Here is a 23,988-nt window from a genome sequence, read left to right on the forward strand (position 1 = left end):
AGGAGGTGCACCAGGGTCATGTGGATTTAAGCACTACAGACACCAGAGCCCTGCAATGGATCCACCGAGTCTGACCCTGCGGGGTGGGGCCTATGTATCTGGGTATCACTGTAAAGGTGCCGACCCAATTTTCTTCTCAAAAGTAGAGACAGGGGCGGAGACGTGACCTGGGCCAGCTAGCCGATTATTTGCAGGCGTAGTCAGGAGGACTCCTGGAGCTCGCCAGGTCTGTAGCCTACTTTCCCAGCAGCTCTCCGGGAGTCCATGAGTCCAAAGCAGTGTCTAGGCACCTCCTCCAGACCTCCAGGCTCTGAGGCTTTAAAGGCTTTAAAAATATTGGCCAATAGACTGCCACCGCCAGAGCTGTGCCGCAACATGGATCGGCGCCCACCCGGACCTCTGAAAGAGCTAGGCCCTCCGGACCTCCATAAGAGCTACGTGGAGACCCTGATCAGCACCCGCCCGGACCTTGGCGGTAAGAGCTGTGCCGTAACCCCCAACCCACGACCCATGCCCGCTGGGCCTCCGCATGCCCTGACCAGGAACTGAGGGAGCCTTGCAACCCCACATCCTCCCTCCTGTACCCTCCCTGCCTTCACACCAGCCTGCTTGTTTGGCCAGGGACTCCCCCAGCCATATGCCCTCTGGAACCATCCCTGCCTCTGCATGGAGCCATTCTCCTGGCCAGAGATTGTTCTCTATGCTAAAGTCACTGGGCACCAGGCACTTCCAGAACCGTGTGCACCACCCCCTGCCTTGTTGCTGGATCTGGGTGTGTCACACTCCAGAGCTGCTTCCACAACCAGAACTCCCCGGCTGGGGCAACCCCAGAGGAACTACACAGGGTCAATCCCTACAAAGATCCAGCAACAATAAAGTGATCCTTCTGGGGTCTAATCTTGGAGAGACACCTCCCCAACTCTGAGGATGGCCAGAGGCAAAGGTGAAAAACATTCATGAGGTGAAATCAACAGAAAAACTCTGGCAATATGAATAATCAGAGTAGATCAACTCTCCCAAGGATCAATGGGGCAGACACAGCACAAGATTCCATGCACAAACAAATAGCTGAGATGTCAGAAATCAAATTCACAATCTGGATAGCAAATAAGATCGAATTAGAATTCCAAGCAGTAACCCAAAAGATGTCTCAAGCATTCAACGAATTCAAAGACCAAATGACCAAAGATTTTGACACATTGAGACAAGAAGTTGCAGCCCTCAAATATCTGAGAAATACAGTAGAATCCCTCAGTAACAGAATGGAGCAAGCAGAAGAAAGGATTTCTGACATTGAAGACAAAGCTTTTGAACACTCCCAAACTCTCAAAGAGGAAGAGAAATGGAGGGCAAAAACAGATCACTCTCTCAGAGAGCTCTGGGATAATTTGAAGAAGACTAATATTTGTCTCATAGGGATACCTGAAAGCAATGAAGTGGCTATATAAGGCACAGAGTTTCTTCTCCATGAGATTATGAAGGAGAACTTTCCAGACATGCCAAGAGATTCTGAAATTCAGATAGCAGTTTCAGAACTCCAGCACGACTCAACCCAAATAAGACATCCCCTAGACACATTATAATCAATTTCACTAAAGTTAATATGAAGGAGAAAATTATGAAAGCAGCCAGATGAAAGAAAACCATTACCTATAAGGGGAAGAATATTAGAATAACTGCAGATCTCTCTGCTGAAACCTTTCAAGCTAGAAGAGGATGGTCATCAACTTTTAATCTCCTAAAACAAAATAACTTTCAACCCAGGATCCTGTACCCAGCTAAACTGAGTTTCATTTATGATGGAGAAATTAAATACTTTAATGACATTCACATGTTGAAGAAATTTGCCATAAATAACCAGCTCTCCAGGATATTCTCAGACCTATCCTCCATAAAAACCATCTTAATCCTCCACCACAAAAGTAAACCCACCCAGAAAAATTTGATCAAATTCCAACTTCCACAGTTGCAAAAGGATTAAAGATGTCCACCAGACTCTCGAAAGGCTTATCAATATTCTCAATTAATGTGAATGGTTTAAATTGTTCTCTAAAGAGGCACAGGTTGGCTGACTGGATACTAAAACTCAAGCCAGATATCTGCTGCATACAAGAATCTCAGCTTACATTAAAAAAAAAATTGACTCAAGGTGAAGAGATGGTCTTCTATATTCCAGGCAAATGGAAAGCAGAAAAAAGCAAGCGTTGCAATCCTATTCGCAGACACAACAGGCTTTAAATCAACCAAAATAAGGAAGGTTAAGGATGGACACTTCATATTTGTTAAAGGTAATACTCAATATGGTGAGATTTCAATCATTAATATTTATGCACCCAACCAGAATGCACCTCAATTTATAAGAGAAAGTCTAACAGACATGAGCAACTTGATTTCCTCCAGTTTCATAGTAGTTGGAGATTTTAAAACTACTTTAGCAGTGCTGGATAGATCCTCCAAAAAGAAGCTAAGCAAAGAAATTGTAGATTTAAACTTAATCATTCAACATCTGGACTTAATAGACATCTACAGAACATTTCACCCCAACAAAACTGAATACACATTCTTCTTATCAGCCCACAGAACATACTCCAAAATCGACCACATCCTAGGCCACAAATCTAACCTCAGCAAATTTAAAAAAAAATAGAAATTATTCCTTGTATCTTCTCAGACCATCATGGAATAAAAGTTGAACTCAATAACAACAGGAATCTGCATACCCATACAAAAACATGGAAGCTAAACAACCCTATGCTGAAGAATAGATGGGTTATAGACGAGATTAAGAAGAAAATCACCAAGGTTTTGGAACAAAACAACAATGAAGACACGAATTATTAGAACCTCTGGGATACTGCAAAAGCAGTAAAAGAGGGAAATTTATAGCACTGCAAACCTTTATCAAGAAAACGGGAAGAAAAGAAGTTAATAACTTAATGGGGCATCTCAAGCAACTGGAGAAGGAAGAACATTCCAACCCCAAACTCAGCAGAAGAAAAGAAATAACCAAAATCAGAGCAGAATTAAATGAAATTGAAAACAAAAGAATTATACAACAGATCAATAAATCCAAAAGCTGGGTTTTTTAAAAGATCAATAAAATAGATAAACTTTTGGCCAACCTAACCAGGAAAAAAAGAGTAAAATCTCTAATTTCATCAATCAGAAATGGTAAAGATGAAATAACAACAGACCCCTCAGAAATTCAAAAAATCCTTAACGAATACTCCAAGAAACTTTACTCTCAGAAATAAGAAAATCTGAAAGAAATTGACCGATACCTGGAAGTATACCACCTACCAAGACTTAGCCAGAACGAAGTGGAAATGTTGAACAGGCCTATATCAAGTTCTGAAATAGCATCAACTATACAAAATCTCCCGAAAAAAAAAAGCCCAGGACCAGATGGCTTTACGTCAGAATTCTATCAAACCTTTAAAGAAGAACTAGTACATATATTACTAAACCTCTTCCTAAAATATAGAAAAAGAAGGAATATTACCCAACACATTCTACGAAGCAAACATCACCTTGATCCCTAAACCAGGCAAAGACCCAACAAAAAAAGAAAATTATAGACCAATATCACTAATGAATATTGATACTAAAATACTCAGTAAGATCATAACAAACATAATCCAACAACACATCAAAAAAATTATACCCCGTGACCAAGTGGGATTTATCCCAGGGTCTCAGGCTGATTCAATATATGTAAATCTATAAATGTAATTCAGCACATAAACAAACTAAAAAATAAAGACCATATGATTCTCTCAATTGACACAGAAAAAGCTTTTAATATCCAGCATCCCTTCATGATCAGAAAACTTAACAAAATTGGCATAGAAGGGACATTTCTTAAACTGATAGAGGCCATCTACAGCAAACCCACAGCCAAAATCATATTGAATGGAGTTAAATTGAAATAATTTCCACTTAGATCAGGAACCAGGCAAGGTTGCCCATTGTCTCCATTGCTCTTTAACATTGTAATGGAAGTTTTAGCCATTGCAATTAGGGAAGAAAAGGCAATCAAGGGTATCCACATAGGGTCAGAAGAGATCAAACTTTCCCTCTTCGCAGATGATATGATCGTATATCTGGAAAACACTAGGGATTCTACTACAAAACTTTTAGAATGATCAAGGAATACAGCAATGTCTCAGGCTACAAAATCAACACCTATAAATCTGTAGCCTTTCTATATACCAACAATATCCAAGCCAAATAAACAGTCAAGGATTCTATTCCTTTCACAGTAGTGCCAAAGAAGATGAAATATTTGAGAGTATACCTAACAAAGGATGCGAAAGACCTCTACAAAGAGAACTATGAAACTTTAAGAAAAGAAATAGCTGAAGATGTTAACAAATGGAAAAACATACCATGCTCATGGCTGGGAAGAATCAACATTGTTAAAATGTCTATATTACCCAAAGCAATATATAATTTAATGCAATTCCTATTAAAGCTCCATGGTCATATTTTAAAGATCTTGAAAAAATAATACTTCGTTTTATATGGAATTAGAAAAAAACTTCGAATAGCCAAAACATTACTCAGCAATAAATACATGGCAGGAAGAATCACACTAGCAAACCTGAGAATGTACTATAAATCAATAGTGATCAAAACAGCATGGTACTGGCACAAAAACAGAGAAGTAGATGTCTGGAACAGAATAGAGAACCAAGAGATGAATCCAGCTACTTACTGTTATTTGATCTTTGACAAGCCAATTAAAAACATTCAGTGGGGAAAAGATTCCCTATTTAAGAAATGGTGCTAGGTGAACTGGCTGGCGATCTGTAAAAGACTGAAACTGGACCCACGCCTTTCACCATTAACTAAGATAGACTCTCACTGGATAAAAGATTTAAACTTAAGACATGAAACTATAAAAATACTTGAAGAAAGTGCAGGGAAAACTCTTGAAGGAATCGGCCTGGGTGAATATTTTATGAGGAGGACTCCCCAGGCAATTGAAGCAGTATCAAAAATACATTACTGGGACCTGATCAAACTAAAAAGCTTCTGCCCAGCCACGAACATAGTAAGTAAAGCCAGCAGATAGCCCTCAGAATGGGAGAAAATATTTGCAGGTTATACCTCCAATAAATGTATAACTCAAACATATTAGCAAGAAAAGAACGAGTGATCCCATCTCAGGGTGGGCAAGGGACTTGAATAGAAACTTCTCTAAAGAAGACAGACGCATGATCTACAAACACATGTAAAAAAGCTCATCTTCCTTAATCATCAGAGAAATGCAAATCAAAACTAGTTTGAGATATCACCTAACCCCAGTAAGAGTAGCCCACATAACAAAATCCCAAAACCAGAGATGTTGGCATGGATGTGGAGAAAAGGGCACACTTCTACACTGCTGGTGGGAATGCACACTAATACGTTCCTTCTGGAAGGATGTTTGGAGAATACTTAGAGACCTAAAAATAGACCTGCCATTCGATCCTATAATTCCTTTACTACCCTGTTTCCCTGAAAATAAGACATCCTCCAAAAATAAGACCTACTTAAAGGAAAGATAATACATCCCCTGAAAATAAGACCTAGCGCATCTTTGGGAGCACACCTTAAAATAAGACACTGTCTTATTTTTGGGGAAACAGGGTAGGTTTATACCCAGAAGCCCAAAAATCACAATATAACAAAGTTATCTATACCAGAATGTTTATTGCAGCCCAATTCATAATTGCTAAGTCATGGAAGAAGCCCAAGTGCCCATCAACCCACGAATGGATTAATAAATTGTGGTACATATATACCATGGAATACTATGCCGCCTTAAAGAAAGATGGAGACTTTACCTCTTTCATGTTTACATGGATGGAGCTGGGACATATTCTTCTTAGCAAAGTATCTCAGGAATGGAAGAAAAAGTATCCAATGTACTCAGCCCTACTATGAAGCTAAATTATAGCTTTCACATGAAGGGTATAACCCAACTATAGCACAAGAATATGGAGAAAGAGCCACGGAAGGGGAAGGGAGGGGGGAGGTTAAAGTGGAGGGAGGGTAATCGGTGGGGCCTCACCTACGGTGCATCTTAGAATGGGTACAGGCAAAACTTACTAAATGCAGAATACAAATGTCTACATACAATAGCTAAGAAAATGCCATGAAGGCTACGTTGAACAGTTTGATGAGAATATTTCAGATTGTATATGAAACCAGCACATTGTACCCCTTGATTGCACTAATGTACTCAGCTATGATTTAACAATAAAAATAAAATAAAAATACAAGTAGTATGTTTAATGCAATTTAAATCAATAAATGATAACATCAGGCATATACTATGAAAAAAAAAAAGTAGAGACAAGGCCTAACCAGCCACACAACCCCTACTTCAGCTTCAACAATTACCATCTACAGCCTGCCTCAGCCCTCTCAACTAGATTATTTTGAATCAAATCCAAGATACTTCATGGGTAAATATTTTAATTTGTATCATTAAAACATAAGGATTAAAAAGAATTCTCAATGCTATTATCACACCTGTAACTCCCTCCCAGGATTTCTTAATATCATCAGATAATCCAATTGCTTTATGAATTTTTTAATTTTAGTTGAATCAGAGTCTCAGGTCCATGCTTTGAAACTGGTTGGTAACTCTTTCGTCTGTCTATCTATCTCTATATATGTGTCTTTACTGAGATATAATACATATTCCATACAATTTACTCACTTAGCATGTAAAATTCAAAGGTTTTTAGTATAGTCACAGAGTTGTACAACCCTCACCACTGTGGATTTTATTTTTTTTATTTTTCTCTTTTTAAAAAAAATTTATTGAAATTAATATGAGGGTACAATTAGTATTAATTTTTTTTTTGCAATTTATGGCCAGGGCTGGGTTTGAACCCACCACCTCTGGCATATGGGGCCGGTGCCCTTCTCCTTTGAGCCACAGGTGCCACCCCCATGAGGGTACAATTATTAGGTTATGTTGTTCTCACTTCCAGGGTAAAGTTCCATTTGTATCTCACCACTGTGAATTTTAGAACATTTTCATTACCCTCCCCCCAAACACCTGTAAATGTTAGCAATCATCTTTAGTCTTTTTAACCTGATTCTCTTTCTCTCCCCACTCTCCCTCTCCCCTTCTCTTTTCCTTGCAATTGATTTCCTGTAGGTGATCTTTTTTTCTTTAGTATTGCCAAATGTATTTAATTTGTAGACAGTGACATATACTTAAAGTTGGAGAAGTGTTAATCTTCTTTTATCAGACCATTGGAAACAATCACATGTTTATTATTTTTCATGGGTAAAATTTAAATGACAAAATAAAATCTTACATATGATCAAATGATACATTACTTTTTCTTTTCACTATCCCATCTCAAAGTCTGGTTTAAAATCAAAGGTATTCTCAAATATGGATTTTTACTTCCAATGTCATCACCTTTCCTTAGTAAGAGTTGACCACGTTCTGTCCAGGACACAAAAGCTATATTCCCTCCTTCTGGATTATTTATTTAGTTTCACCTAATGTGCACAATGTGAGAGTGTTCAGCATATTCCCCAGGTGAGGGCTCATCTACAACTTGAACTTTACCTTGGAAATGAGACGATGTAACATAAAAATTTGTACCCTCATATTAATTTGAAAAGAAAAAACACCTTTGTGAAAATTATATCAGTTATTTAGAAGAAAGTGATCTGATTTTTAAGCCATTTTTTCTAAAATGAAGGACATTTTTCTGTGAAGCTTAAAATACACCATGGGTTGGTTGCATTTTAAAGAGGATGGTTCTGGCTCTCTCACACATGCACTCTCTTACTCTTGCAACTTCCACTATGGCACATTGCAGCAAGAAGACTCTTGCCAAATGATGAAACCTTGATGTTAGAATTCCTAGCCTCCAGAACCATAAAGAATAAATTTATTTTCTTTATGAACAAAAAATAATTTGTCAGTGGAGTTTCTCATGTCTGGATCTGCCTGACTGTAGTGTGTGGTGTTATCTAGCATGCTCTCCTAGCCCCAGTATTTCTCATGAACTGGAGGTTAAGCCAGGGGCTGACCAGATTCAGGCTTGCATTTTCACAGGCACTGTATCCTTCAAGAGTCACACACTATCTGATTGATAAGAGGTTGCAAAATAGATTTATTCCTTTATTTCTTCTTTATGTTATTTTTACTTGACAGGCTCATATAAAGATAAATCTCCCCCCATCAAAATTAGGTTATCCTGAGGTACAATTTGTACAATTGATTCTTTTTGGTTCCCTACCAGTTTTTAGAAAAATGCATTGTTTTTCTAACATCTTCCAACGATGACCAATGAGGTTTTCTTTCCCAATGTCATTGTAAACTCAAAGATTTTTAAAACACATTTCACGTGTTTTAACCCATTGCAGTAATTATTACTTTTGCTGCTCTGATTGTCCCACCTTTGGCCAGTGAGAGCCTCTTCAGGCACTTTGCCCTTTAGCACAATCTCACTAGTCCTTGGTAGGCCTACTGTCCTCATACAACAAGGTGTTTCTGGTTCATTCTGTATATTCCCTTCCCCTGTTATGGAATCAGACATTTCCCCAAGAAGCATGGGTTCATTTGAGAACTGGAAGTCCCTAGTCTAGGGCTGGGGACACTAGTAAGGCTGGTCCTTTCAGTGGAGAGAGCTAGGATATTCTTTTTATTTCTTTAAGAGAAAATACATTAGAGTTAAACTTTATATTTTCCAATTCAAATTTAGTGTTACATCTAAACTTAACTTCTTTGATTCTTGAAATTTGCATCTCTTTTCTGCTGAAAATCTTGGTTCCTAATGGCATTAACATAATCGTATTTGCTCTATCTATTCAGAATAACAATGTCAACATTATTTCTAGCAATGTGATTACTGAGCACAGTTTAAGGTTTTATTTATTTAATAGTTACAGTCCAGAAGCCCTCAAAAGAATTTCCCTACGTACAGTTATTTCATGAATTTGATAAACAGCTAGGTTTATTTGTTTAACTTGCTTTCAATTTTTTAGAGGTGGCTTTTTAAAATTGAATTTTGTTTTATAACTAGATAAAGCATTTACATGGGTTCAAAGTCAATATTTTAAAAAAGACATATTCAGAGGAGTTTCTCTCCTTGTTACTTTGCTCTTCCCATAGGTAGCCTTGTTTTTGGTTTATTATTCCATTAAAAAATACATGTGTGTATGTGTGCATACATGTATACATGCATATTTATGGGCATATATGTGTAAGTAATTATGAAAGTATAATTTTATTCCTCTTTATAAATAAACAGTGGGGGTATTATTAACACTTCCCTTCATTGCTGAAGATTATTTTATGGTAGCAGGATGTAGAAATATTCCTAAGCTTTGTAACCTTCCATCATGTGGGTCTTCCATGGTGCCATTATTTCTTTTTTCTTTCTTTTTTGAGACAGAGTCTTACTTTGTTGCCCTCAGTAGAGTGCCATGATGTCATAGCTCACAGCAACCTCAAACTCTTGGGCTCAAGCGATTCTCTTGCCTCAGCCTCCCTAGTAGCTGGGACTACAGGCACCTGCCGCAAGTCCTGGCTATTTTTAGAGATGGAGTCTTCTCTTGCTCAGGCTGGTCTTGAATCCGTGAGCTCAGGCAATCCACCCACCTCGGCCTCCCAGAGTGTTAGGATTACAGGTCTGAGCCACCACGCCTGGCCTGGTGTAATTATTTAGGTTGCTTTTAATCTTTTAAAAAGATTATGAAAGGTGCTGTAGTGAATGGCTCATGTATTCACCTTTCATATTTTTGCCAGTGTATCTTTGGGATAGGCTCCCAGAAGCAATTGCTGGGTCAAAGTGGGAATGCACACATAATTTTGCTAGATGGCATCAAGTTCCCCTTCGCAGGGCTGGAAGCATTTTGTACTATGTATTTCTATTCACAATATATGAATAGAACAATTCTCTCCTTTTCCTAACTCCCCATAGCTTTGCCAAGAGCACGCACTGACAGAGGTAGATGGTTATCAATAGCTTTAGGTTATTTTATATCAATTCACTGGGAAGTCTTTCTGATGCACACTCTGGTTGAGAATATTTGCTTCTCCATGAATCCTATGTACTCAATTCTGATATGAGGACAATTAATGACAATTAAGGTTATGGGGGGGGGGAAGCAGAAAGAGGGACGGAGGGAGGGGGGTAGGGCCTTGGTGTGTGTCACACTTTATGGGGGCAAGACATGATTGCAAGAGGGATTTTGCCTAACAATTGCAATCAGTGTAACCTGGCTTACTGTATCCTCAGTGAATCCCCAACAATAAAAAAAAAAAGAATATTTGCTTCTCAAGTTTCTCCGCTGGTGAAAAGTCCAATCTGGATATAGCTTTAATTTGCATTTAAGACTAAATGCTAGGCTGAGCATTTTTTCATGTATTTGAGGACTATTTGCATTTTTCCTTTGTGAAGTGTCTATGTCCCTGGACCCCTTTCCCTGTCACGTGGTTGGTCTTTTATGTCTCTAGTTTTGAAGTCCTTTACTTACCATGAATATATAACACAGGGCGAGCACCCCTTTATCTGTTTTATAAGTTGCATGCATCTCTCTGGTTTGTTGTTTCTCTGTCTTGCTTGTGTTTTTATTTTTGCCATTTGTTAAATTTATCTGTCATTCCTGTGTTGCTGCTGAATTTTGAGTCATTGTTGGGAAAGATTTCCCCACTCCTGGATTTTAGAGCCATTGGCATGTATTTTCTTTTAGTATTTATATGGTTTCATTTTTTACATTTGAAGCTCTGAGTCAGTTGGACTTTATCCAGGTGTATGGTGTGAGAAAAGAACACAATTTTATCATTCTCCATATGGCTTTCAAACAAGTTATTTAAAAATCCGTCTTTCCTTCATTGATTTGACGTGATGCCTCTGTCATACACTAAATTTCCACATGTATTTAGATAAATTTCCGGATTTCCTTTTCTGCTCCCTTGGTCTTCCTGTCTTTCCATGTGCACAGCACACTTTATAATTTGTACCGGTTTTGTCATGTGTTTTGATATCTTGGTAGGCCCCACCTCCCTTCACTGCTTTCTCCTTCAGGCATTTCTTGGCTATCCTTGCTTGTTCTTCCAAATGAACTGCATAACCAATTTATCTGCATACAGGAAAACACTGATGGCATTTTTACTGGGGTTGCGTTAAAGTTATAAATGAACTCGGGAAGGATGGATATCATTATGATGTTGAATCCCGCGATCCAAAAACACAGTCTTCCCATGCGTTCTTGTCTACTGTGTTTTTCAGACAGTAATATTAACCACATTTATATCTCATACTTTCCACCAACACTCATATGCGAGTACACACACACACACACACACACTCACACTCACTCACTGAGCTTTCTTTCTACCTGGTTACTAAACATGATACTCCCAGGCAAAGGGAGTATCTGAGGAGCTGGGAAACACAGAGGTTGATGTGTTTCTTCACTGATGTTGAGACCTTACCTGCTAGAAGCAAGGCTCTCATCAGGACACTTTGGCTAATAGGCTGTCATGGCTAGAGCCCAACAGAGAGAGGGGCTCTCGGAATGAGGCTTTTGGAGGTGGGGACTTAGGCCTCTCCAAGGGGACCTGTACTGGGTGTTTTTTGTGACATTGGAGCCTAGCATATGCCTAGCAGCCATATACTGTGTGTGGTCCTCTGCCAAAGGGACTGTACTGGGTGGTTTTTGCAACATGGGAGCCTAGCATATGCCTAGCAGCCATATACTATGTGTGGAAGCTCTGGCCTGCCCTCTTCACTGTGACTGTGTGGAGGCCGCTCACTCCCCGCTCACATCTTCCTCCCCTTATCACCAGGCGCCAGGGATGTGGGAGGAGTGCCAAGCTGTCAGCCAGGTAAGAGTTGAGCAACTCAGCGTTGCCCCCAGCGACTCAGACATACATACTCAGAGATGTTGAGGGCCAGGGCTGTCCAGTAGGCTTCCATGGGGGCTGTCACCACTGCATCAAACAGCACCTCTTGCACTAGCTCCTCATCACCTGGTGGTAAAGGCAAAGGATTAGGATCTCGGCTCACCTGCCCTTTGAAGCCCAGGGACTGTGATGTGTGGACAAGGTGTGTCTGCCTCTGGGACATGTACAGTCACCCGTGTGGGCCCGAGGAGGTTGCCTTCCCTGCCTGTTTCCCTCCCTCAACATCAAAAATAATGTGATACGTAGAGAAATGATTGGTATCTTGGGCTCTTTCCGGTTCTAACATTCTGTGAGGTTGGGAGAATCCCTCCCTCAGTGAGGTCAGGCCGGGGTCTACTCAGCCTCCTATTCTGCTCCCTGTCAGGCTCGTGGCTTTTTCTTGATCCTGTGAACTTGACCCTGCCAAGCTCCCGCTTGCCTCACAACTGCCACACATGCTGTTCCCTTGGCCTGGATGCTTCCCCCCTTTTGTATAGGTGGCTCTTCCTTTCCTCTGTCTCTTTTTAAAAAAAAAATTATTTACTTTTATTGAGGTAATTGAGGTAACTTTCACTTAACACAAAACAAACCAATTTAAATATGCAATTCAATGGCATTTAGTACACTCACAATGTTCTCACATGATTCCAGCACCCCCAGAGGAGAGCCCGTTAAGCCCACTGGTGGCTCCTTTGTATCCTTAGCACAGTGACAGCACTGCACAGAGGGGGCTTGCCTCAGCCACCCCATTTCTAATGATCTGCACAACCTGCACTTATGTGTACACACACACACACACACACACACACACTTTCTTGCCTATTGTATTGTCTGTTTTCTCCCCTAGGTTATAAGTTCCACGAGGGCAAAGGCCTTGTCTGGGTTTTTTCTGTAGCTCAGGGCCTACCCCAGGGCCTGGCTCAGAGGACATAACCAGGACAGATCTGGCGATGGAATTAGTGTGTGAACAACTGAGTGTCAGTTGTCCAGCATGGAAGGTAGAGTGTTCTTGTGAGGGTGGCACTTTTGTGAGAGGATAACCTGCTCCTTGCTCAGGGTGTGGCCCACTGACTCACCAATTGCATCGGGTGCAGGGAAGCATAAAGGCCACCCAAGGACCCAGCTTGGAAAACATGCAGAGGCCACAGGCTTTACGGGGCCAGGGCTTCAGGTGCCAAGTGTCAGATGCTTGCCTGGAGGGTCACTTCCAGGGGCAATAGGGACAGAGCTGACAGCCAGGTGGATTGCCTGAATGGGGCTGTCTTCTGGGTCTCAACAGTGGTCGAGTGATAGAGGCTGAAAAAGACCTCGGTCCCCAATATGGCTGGCTCTGAGTTTTGCTTTGAGGCCCTTCCTCTCCTCCGTCAGTGGCCTTGTTCTCCAGGGATTGGACTGTGTGGCAACCTCTCCTCCATACAAAGGCCTGAGCTGCAGGGTCCCACAGCAAAAGCCCCTGTGGGTGCTGGCACTCACACTCTAGGGCTGGGTCCTCCTGGGTCAGGAAGCGGACCACGGCCTCCAGCTGGCTGAGCTTCCGGTGGTCTGGGTCAATATCTGTGATGCAGTAGATCCTGGAACCAGGGGAGTCAGTGTCACCTGGAAAACTCCCACCTGTCTCCTCCCACCCTCCTCCTTGCTTACCAGTCGCTGGCCAGGCTCAGGTCCGGGTGGAGCAGGTCGTGCAGGCCTAAAACAGAGCCCACATTCAGGGTGCTGCACGCACCACCTGAGGCCAGACCCAAGTGTGCAGATACCCGCCCAGTGAGCTTTGAAGGGGGGATGGGCTTCTGTTCCTCCTCATTCAAGCAAGAGGGCTGCATGGGTCCTGCCTCTGTGTGTGTGTCCCCTGCCTCTGGAATGGCCTTTTCTTCTCCTCGCCTCATGTCCAAGTCCCACCCATGCTTCAAGGCTCAGGACAATGCCATGCCTGCAATGGCCTGGGGCTATCCTGTTCTGCTCCTCAGCTCTGGTGTGTCCCCGTGCTTCTGTCAGAGGGTGGCTCCTTGAGGAAGCCCCATCCAATTCCTCCCAGCACATCCTGCAAGAGGAGCTGATACTTTGCAGCCAGCGATTTCAGCTATGTTGGCTTCATTGTGGTTCAAGGGCCATTGGAGGTAAGCCCTGAGGTGAGCCTGCCTGTCATGTGCCTGGGCACCTCAGCCGGCATGGAGCCTGCCCTGACCATGCGTCAGTGCGTGCTGTGGGCTGGTGAACCAGGAGCAGACGCCCCGCTGTCACCTCTGCCGAGCTCAGAAACAAAGAGGTGCTCAATCCAGGTCTTGTTAAATTGCGGGAAAAGATGACAGAAAGGCCAATGGGGCACCTGTGGAGCCCTAAAAGGACTACTGCTCTGACAGACACGGGCCCATAGCTGAAGGGAGAGCTGCTTCCCCACAGAAGCCCAGGTGACCCTGGGGGACCACAGGCCTGTCCCAGCTACAAAGTGGGTAAAGGGTAGCACCCTCTGTCCCCTGAGAGAATGTGCCCTGGGAACGTCTGGAGAAGGAAGGGTAGCAAGGAAGAAGGCCCCATGGAGGTCCAGCAGGTGGCGGAGGACTGAGAAGGGGAGTTAGGGCACAGGGGTTCCAGGAGAGCACATGGTGGGCTGCTGACCCCATGTGTGCCGGAGAGGGGAACTGCCCAGGACAGCTTCCAGAAAGGAGATGTCTAATCAGGGCTGAGAGCAGGTTGAGGAGCTCTCTGAGGGCACGCCTTGAGGGGCACGCAGGACACACAGGAAGAGGGGACATGCAGACAGCCCCTGAAGGTCTGTTAGCAGTGGCGTGGTCAGAGACGGCATTTCTACAAAGATCCCTCTGGCTGAAGTTTGGAGACAGAAAGGAGCAGGGGGACCAGTTAGAGGCCATCCTGATTGTCCAGGAGAGGGATGGCAGAAAGGCATGGCGGTGACAGTAAAGGGAGCGCGGGTGGGGTGGGTGGCCACACCGTCCAGGCACTTCCCAAGACAGCCCTGGCCCCTGGACATAGGTTGGGGTCTTTCAGTGTGCTCAGGCAGCGGTGGGGGGAGCCTTCTCTTTCACCCTCTGCTGCCATCTCCTGCCCTCTCTGGGGTTCAACTCCCATACACTCCTGGTGTGGGTCGAATTATGTCTTCCAAAAGATCGGAAATTGAAGTCCTGACTCTGGCACCTGTGAAGGTGATCTTCTTTGGAAAAAGGGTTTGGCAGACTTAATGGAGTTAAGATGAGGTTGTTAGAGTGGGCCCTGATTCCATATGACTGGTGTCCTCTGAAGAAGGGAAAGCAGGGGTGCAGCCAGAGGCAGCCGAGGGGAGAGGGCTGCATGATGGAGGGAGGGACTGGGGGGCGGCCAGCCTGCCAGAGAATATTTTTCTATTGTAAGCTACCAAGTTCATGTCATCTTGCTATAGGTTTGCCCCTCACTCTGAGTGGCTGCTATCAAGCCAGATGGAGAAGCTGTCCCCACCCAGAGTCCCAGGAGATCTACGGTTCTGCCACACCATCCACAGCGCGTGGTGCAGACCCACCTTCTTCCACAGACGTGTTCCCCAGGAGGATGAACTCCCCGTGGCCCTGGGACAGCACCACACCTAGGCTGTGGGGGAAGGAGAGAGTGTGCTCAGTCCAAAGCCAGCCAGTCTCCCGCCCCTCCTGCCCATAACAGCTCCAAGTTTCTGAGTTGTGACACCCTTGGACTCCCTTCCCTGGACCCATAGCCATCCCCTCCAGAACTCAGGGACCCAGCGTTCCTTCCTGAGAAGGACCTGGAGGCTCCACAGATCAAGAGCCCCTCTTAGCTCATGTTTTCATCGGGGCCACATCTCCTGAGCCTCGGGGCACATTTGAGACCTGAAGTGTAAAAAGGTCCCTGTGCCAGGGTATCCCCCAGGAGGAGACTCCTCCCTCACCACTCCCTGCCTAGTGGGTCCTGCCACACCTTCTTCCTAGGGAGCATAGGTTCTGAATCTTGGCTGAATATCTGAACCACACAGGGCTTTAAATTCTGCTTAAATTAGTATGTAGGAGGCGTGGGCATTGGCAGTCAGGGACAGGGACCAGGGCTTTTGGAGAAATGAGGTGATTGAGAGTCAGGGAGCATTTGCTTCCTAATCTGTGTAAGACCTTCCTAGAGTCAAATATTTATATGGTTAGACAGAACCTAAGAGATCTTCAAATTTGATCTTTCCATCTTTTAAGAAGGCACTACTTTAAGATTTTTAAGTGGACTAAGTCATTTCATCCTCACACCACCACCAAGAAGTAGCTACTATTGTCAGCCCCATTGTACAGATGAGAAATTTGAGGCAGAGAGACACTGTATACCTTGACTAAGGTCACATGGCCTGTGAGTGGTGGAGCTGAGATTCAAATCCAGGCAGGTGTAGAACTGACCACCAGGCTATACCGGCAAAGCCAGTCTCCATCTCGGGTTTCCTGAATGCTGACCTGGGTCTGTTGCTGTTTCCACAAAATTGCTAAAACTATCATAAATATGAGTGGTTGGTATCCACCCTCCACACACTCCTCCCCACTGCAAAAACAGCATGCGTCCCTCACCTGAAAGGGGTGTCACTGATGTCCGTGAAGAAGTAGTCATTGGTCAGGAAAAGTACTCGCTTCTGAAAGAGCAGACAAGGTCAGAGTACTTGCTGGAGAGAAGAAGGGCTGCCCGGCCCCTGCCTCTCCCCCAGAGCCTTTGGGGTTTTCACCACCTCTGTCCACTTCTCTTTTTCCCCCTTCCCTTAACTGACCACCGAGACACCTCATCTTATTGACATCAGGGGCAGATCATTGCAAGGGCCAGCAGACGACCTGGATTTAGGGACCAGAGTCTGCCCATCATGATGTTCTTAGCCACACACAGCATTGAACATTTGAAATGTCTTCCAAGGAACTGAATTTTCAAATTTTAATTAATTTTAGTGCACTTAAGTTAGGACTTAGGTAGCCAACGTGGGTAGTGGCTACTGCGTTCAGCACTGCAGCTATATGTAGATGATGACTCTGGGATTCCTGTAGGGTCAGAGAGGAGACTGTTAGCTGGTGCTAAAACCCGGACCCCAGAAGTATACAACCCACTGACAGCCTCCTGGCCCTCAAAGGCAGCCAGAGGAGAGTGGGGCACCGTTCCCCTCCACTGTAACTTCTCTCTCTGCCATGTACCTTTTACAACTTCCATTTCCTTTCAAAGCCTTTTAGGTTTTGGTTTAATTTGTACAAATTAGGGTATCAGGTAGTGCACCAAGTGACTAAAGACATGGCTGGGTTGGACAGCCCAGATGGAGCCCAGCTCCACCGCTTCCAAGCTGTGCACTTTTGGGCAAATCACTTCACTTTTCTAGGCACCTGTGTTCTCATGTGTCATCGGTATAAACATCAGTCTCTTGCATAAGGCCACAGTGAGGGTGTGTTCTGGGTTCTGAAGTTCTGTGGCTTGTCCTCTCCTTTGACGCAAGTTCATGTCACTGGGAAAGCCACCTTTTGTAGTTGGTTCAGGACCTGTTCTGATTCCTTTCACTTCTTCCTGACTTTTCATTTTGGAAATTGGAGCAAGATGTTGAAAGGGACACACAGAGAAAGGACAGCAAAGGAAAAGAAAGCTTACTTTCCCTAGGAAACTGGCTTTAGATCAAAACACTGTCCTCAAAACTGGACTTGTCCCTTTGCAGTGCCCTCCCACCCCTGCCCAGCCAGAGCTTCTCCGTAGTCTCCCTCCATCACAGCAGTCACAGGGGGAGTGGACATGGGCCCTGTGCTCCAAGGTGGGGCTGGCTTGAGCATCAGACCTGGAGATCACCTTGTAAATTTTGTCCTCTTTTTTTAATTGTAAAAAGGGTAAAATGCACTGATCTTAAGTGAATCATTCAATTAGTTTTGATACACGTATCAGCCGTGTAATTACCACCCAATGAAGACATGAGACATTGGATCCTCTGCAGTTTCATGGCCTGCCCCATTCTGGTCACAGCACCCTCCATAGGCAAACTCAGTCCTGGACTCTGTCAACGTAGATAGCTTGGCCTGTTCTTAGAGTACGTGCTCTTTGTTGAGCAGAAGTCCACATACTTCTGCTTAACTTTTTTACGGTGCATATCAGTAGTTTGTTGCTTCTGCTGCTGAGCAGTATCCCACGGTATGGACACAGCACAGTTTGCTTCTGTATTCACCTAGTGATGGATATTAGGGGTGTTTCTAGTTTGGGACCAGACTGAATAAGCTGCTGTAAACATTCTGGAACAAGTCTGGATATGTGTTTTCACTTCTCTTGGTAAATACGTACTAATGGAATGACTGGATCATATGGTAAATTTATAGTATTTACCTTTATTTAAAAACTCCAAAACAATTTCTCAAAGTTGTTCTACCATTTCATACTCCCACTAGTAATATCTGAAAATTCTAATTTCTCCACATCCTTTTTTTTTTTTTTTATTTTGAGACAGGGTCTCACAATGTCATCCTCAGTAGAGTGCCATGGCATCACAGCTCACAGCAACCTCAAACTCTTAGGCTCAAGCGATTCTCTTGCCTCAGCCTCCCAAGTAGCTGGGACTACAGGCGCCCACCACAATGCCTGGCTATTTTTTTGTTGCAGTTGTCAGTGTTGTTTAGCAGGCCAAACTGGGTTCGAACCCGACAGCCTGGGTGTATGTGGCTGGTGCCCTACCGATTGAGCTACGAGTGCTGCCTCCATTTCTCCACATCCTTGTCAGCACTTGGTGTTGTTAGTCTTTTAAGTTTTAGACATTGTAGAGGGAATTAAATGGAATCTTGTTGTAGCTTTAATTCATATTTCCCTGGTGACTAATTCTGTTGAGCATCTTTGCATATCTTCCTTGGTGAAGTGTCTGCTCTAGTACTTGGAGCATTTTTTATTGGGTTGTTAGTCTTTTTGCTGGAGTTCTTGATGTGTTTTGGATACAATCTGTCTTTGCTTTTTCATTTTCTTTCTAGTGCCTTTTGATGAGCAGCTTTTTGCTGTACTTGACAAGTACAGTTTAGCAAATTTTATTTTATACGTAGTGCTTTTTGTGTTTTTTTGTCTACGAAATCTTTGCATAACCTCAGGTGGAGAAGATGTTCCCTATGTTTTCTTATGAAAGCTTTATAAAAGTTTTAGCTTTTACAGTAAAGGTATAATCCATCAAAAAATTAATTCTTGTGTGTGGTGTGAGCTACGGCTCAACGTTTCCCCCTAACCATTTATTCAGTTGTTCTAGCACCATTTGTTGAAGAGAATTTCCTTAGTGCACTGATTTGCATAGGTGTCTTTGTTAAAAATCAATTGACAATATATGTGTAGGCTATTTCTGGATTCTCTGTTCAGTGTCATTGATTTATTTCTCTTTCCTTTGTCAGCACCACCCTGCTTGGTTATTCTGGCTTTACTGAAAGTTTTGAAATCAGGTACTATCAATTGCCCAAATTTGTTCTTCTATTTCAAGACAGTTTTGGCTATTCTAGGTCTTTTATATTTGCATATAAATTGTAGAATCATGTTGTCTGTTTCTAAAAGTCTGTTCAAATTTTTATTGGAATTGTTTTGAGTCTAGAGATGGATTTGAGGAGAATGGACATCTTAGAAATATTGATCTTAAAGCCCATAAAAATGGGTTTTCTTTCTATTTATTTAACGTTAATATTCTTTCAGCAATGTTGTTCTATTATTTTTGGTGTAGAGGTCATATATAAATTTGTTTACCTTATTACTATTTTATTTTACTTGAGGCTATTGTAATTGCAACTTAAAAATAATTCTAGTTCCTAATCGTTTGCTGCTACCTATAAAAATAAAATTAGTTTTTTATAAAATTTGTGTTCTGTGAACTTGATAAACTTAACTATTAGCTCTAATAATTGTTTTGTAGATTCTTAGGCTTTCTGTGCAAACAATAATCTTGTCCATGAAGGAAGACAGCATTACTTCTTCCTTCCTTATCTTTGTGCCTTTTATTTTGTTTTCTTGCCTTCTTACACTGGGGCTCTTTAGTACAATGCCAAATAGAAGTGCTGAGGTGATGTCCTTGCCTTGTTCTTAATTTTAGGGAGAAAGCATTAAATATGTTACCATTAAAAATTAGCTTTTGGTTTTTCATAGATGCTTTTCATCATATTGAGGAAGTTTTCTTCTATTCCTGGTTAAATTTTGTCCAATTCTCTTTCAACATCCTCCTTGGGATAGCCTCACTCTGTGCTATCATTGTCAAGTATGTGATACTCACACACATTATAAACCCTACACTACAATGTCAAAACTTTTGCTCTAAATAGTTGTCTTTTTGAGAAACTAAGAGAGTAATGAAAGTCTTACGTTAATCCATGTTATTTACCATTTCCAGTATGGTTCATTCTCTCCTGCAGTTCTCAGTTTCTGTCTAGTGTCATTTTTCTTCAGCTAGAATCATTTTCTTAAGCATTTCTTATAGTATAGTCTGTTTGTGATGAAACCCCTCTTTTCATTTTATCTGAAAATGGCTTTATTTCACTTTTTTTTTGACACAGAGCCTCAAGCCTTCGCCTTGGGTAGAGTGCCGTGGCGTCACAGCTCACAGCAACCTCCAACTCCTGGGCTTAAGTGAGTCTCTTGCCTAAGCCTCCCAAGTAGCTGGGACTACTTTAAAAATTTTCCAACTACTTGTCGCCGCCTCCTCCCCTCCCGGCTCCCTGCCCCGGCCTTGCTGCCCCCGCCACCGCTGCCTGCGTGTGGGGCCCACTCGCCTATTACTCACAAGCGCGCATGCACAGCTCGTTCACTCTCATTCACCTGCCGAGCCCTGGCGTGGGCAACTGAAACTACTGGACCAAGTGCTGCCTGGACCACAGGAGCTGCCAGTGGCCTGGGGCGACCCGCCGCTGGCCCCTGTGCCCTTGGCTCCCGCCTGCGCAGTCACCACTGGGGACAAAGATCTTGGTAAGAACTGCGCTGCGACCTGCGATTAGCGCCGGCAACCTGTGCCCACCCAGACTTCCGGAAGAGCTTCTAGGCAACTAACAACCCACGATTGGCGCCCACCCGGACCTCAGTAAGAGCTGCACCGCAACCCGCGCCTGCCGGGACTTCCATAGGAGAGGCGCTGCGACCCACAACCTGCACCCGCAGGCCTCAGCATGCCCTGACCAGGTACTCCGGGAGCCAAACAACCCTGTGTCCTCCCTCCTGTACCCTCCCTACCTCCACACCAGCCTGCTCGTCTGGCCAGGGACTCTGGTAGCCCTGTGCCCTCCAGAGCCCTCCCTGCCTCTGCAGGGAGCCCTTCTCCTGGCCAGAGACTGCTGGAGCCTTGGGCTCTCTGTGCCAAAGTCACTGGGCACCAGGCAACCCCAGAACTGTGTACACCACCCACTGCACTGTTGCTGGATCCCAGTGTGTCACACTCTAGAGCTACTCCCACAACTAGGACTCCCTGGCTGGGGCAACCCCAGATGAACTACACAGGGTCACTCCCTACAAAGATCCAACAACAATAGAGTGATCCTGCTGGGGTCTAATCTTGGAGAGACACCTCCGCAACTCTGAGGATGGCCAGAAGCAATGGTAAAAAACAATCATGGGGCAAAATCAACAGAAAAACTCTGGCAATAGGACTAATCAGAGTAGATCAACACCCCAAGGAACAATGGGGCAGCCACAGCACAAGACCCCATGCACAAACAAATGAGATCTCAGAAATTTTCTGAGATCTCAGAAATTGAATTCAGAATCTGTATAGCAAATAAGAACAAATTAGAATTCCAAGCAGTAACCCAAAAGATGTCTAAAGAATTCAACGAATTCAAAGACCAAATGACCAAAGATTTTGACACATTGAGACAAGAAGTTGCAGCCCCCAAAGATCTGAGAAACAAGTAGAATCCCTCAGTAACAGAATGGAGTAAGCAGAAGAAAGGATTTCTGACATTGAAGACAAAGCTTTCAAATGCTCCTAAACTCTCAAAGAGGAAGAGAAATGGAGGGCAAATACAGATCACTCTCTCAGAGAGCTCTGGGATAATTTGAAGAAAACCAATATTCATCTTATAGGGATCCCTGAAAGCGATGAAGTGGCTTCACAAGGCACAGAATCTCTTTTCCATGAGATTATGAAAGAGAACTTTCCAGAAATGCCAAGAGATTCCGAAATTCAGATAGCAGACAGTTTCAGAACTCCAGCACAACTCAACCCAAATAAGACATCCCCCAGACACATCATAATCAATTTCACTAAAGTTAATATGAAGGAGAAAATTCTGAAAGCAGCCAGACGAAAGAAAACCATTACATACAAGGGGAAGAATATCAGAATAATTCCAGATCTCTCTGCTGAAAACTTTCAAGCTAGAAGAGGATGGTCATTGACTTTTAATCTCCTAAAACAAAATGACTTTCAACCCAGGATCCTGTACCCAGCTAAACTGAGTTTCATTTATGATGGAGAAATTAAATACTTTAATGACAGTCACATGTTGAAGAAATTTGCCATAACTAAACCAGCTCTCCAGGATATTCTCAGACCCATCCTCCATAAAGACCTTCTTAATCTTCCACTACAAAAGTAAACCCACCCAGAAAAATTTGATCAAATTCCAACTTCTACAGTCACAAAAGAATTAAAGATGTCCACCGGACTCTCGAAAGGCTTATCAATATTCTCAATTAATTTGAATGGTTTAAATTGTTCTCTAAAGAGGCACAGGTTGGCTGACAGGCTTCAAAAACTCAAGCCAGATATCTGCTGCATACAAGAATCTCAGCTTACATTAAAAGGCAAATATAGACTTAAGGTGAAGGGATGGTCATCTATACTCCAGGCAAATGGAAAGCAGAAAAAAGCAGGTGTTGCAATCCTATTTGCAGATGCAATAGGCTTTAAACAACCAAAATAATGAAGGATAAGGATGGACACTTCATATTTGTTAAAGGTAATACTCACTATGATGAGATTTCAATCATTAATATTTATGCACCCAACCAGAATGCACCTCAATTTATAAGAGAAACTCTAACAGATATGAGCAACTTGATTTCCTCCAGTTCCATAGTAGTTGGAGATTTTAAAACTCCTTTAGCAGTGCTGAATAGATCTTCCAAAAAGAAGCTAAGCAAAGAAATTGTAGATTTAAACTTAACCATTCAACATCTGGACTTAATAGACATCTACAGAACATTTCATCCCAACAAAACTGAATACACATTTTTCTCATCACCCACGGAACATACTCCAAAATCAACCACATCCTAGGCCACAAATCTAACCTCAGCAAATTTGAAAAAATAGAAATTATTCCTTGTATCTTCTCAGACCATCATGGAATGAAAGTTGAACTCAATAACAATAGGAATCTGCATACCCATACAAAAACATGGAAGCTAAATAATATTATGCTGAAGGATAGATGGGTTATAGACGAGATTAAGAAGGAAATCACCAAGGTTTTGGAACAAAACAACAATGAAGACACGAATTATCAGAACCTCTGGGATACTGCAAAGGCAGTCCTAAGAGGAAAATTTATAGCACTGCAAGCCTTCCTCAAGAAAACAGAAAGAAAGGAAGTTAATAACTTAATGTGGCATCTCAAGCAACTGGAGAAGGAAGAACATTCCAACCCCCAACCCAGCAGAAGAAAAGAAATAACCAAAATCAGAGCAGAATTAAATGAAATTGAAAACAAAAGAATAATACAACACATCAATAAATCCAAAAGTTGGTTTTTTTAAAAGATCAATAAAATAGACAAATCTTAGGCCAACCTAACCAAGAAAAAAAGAGTAAAATCTTTAATTTCATCAATCAGAAATGGTAAAGATGAAATAACAACAGACCCCTCAGAAATTCAAAAAATCCTTAGCGAATACTACAAGAAACTTTACTCTCAGAAATATGAAAATCTGAAAGAAATCAACCAATACTTGGAATTACGCCACCTACCAAGACTTAGCCATAATGAAATGGAAATGTCGAACAGGCCTATATCAAGTTCTGAAATAGCATCAACTATACAAAATCTCCCTAAAAAGAAAAGCCCAGGACCAGATGGCTTTATGTCAGAATTCTATCAAACCTTTAAAGAAGAACTAGTACCTATATTACTAAACCTCTTCCAAAATACAGA

General features: G+C 42.7%; 1 protein-coding gene across 1 annotated transcript in view; it reads right to left on the reverse strand.

Moving 5' to 3' along the window:
- The window catches only part of CACNA2D4 (calcium voltage-gated channel auxiliary subunit alpha2delta 4), a 127,539-nt gene that overhangs the window by 51,272 nt on the left and 52,279 nt on the right, over window positions 1-23,988 (reverse strand). Inside the window, exons 19-23 of the mRNA XM_053557545.1 lie at window positions 16,453-16,514; window positions 15,423-15,490; window positions 13,556-13,601; window positions 13,388-13,485; window positions 11,908-12,001 (exon numbers count right to left, since the gene is read on the reverse strand). Coding sequence (XP_053413520.1) covers window positions 11,908-12,001; window positions 13,388-13,485; window positions 13,556-13,601; window positions 15,423-15,490; window positions 16,453-16,514 — 368 coding nt within the window. The remainder of the gene's footprint in view (window positions 1-11,907; window positions 12,002-13,387; window positions 13,486-13,555; window positions 13,602-15,422; window positions 15,491-16,452; window positions 16,515-23,988) is intronic.

The sequence above is a fragment of the Nycticebus coucang genome, chromosome 12, assembly GCF_027406575.1.
Source record: "Nycticebus coucang isolate mNycCou1 chromosome 12, mNycCou1.pri, whole genome shotgun sequence".
NCBI lineage: Eukaryota > Metazoa > Chordata > Mammalia > Primates > Lorisidae > Nycticebus > Nycticebus coucang.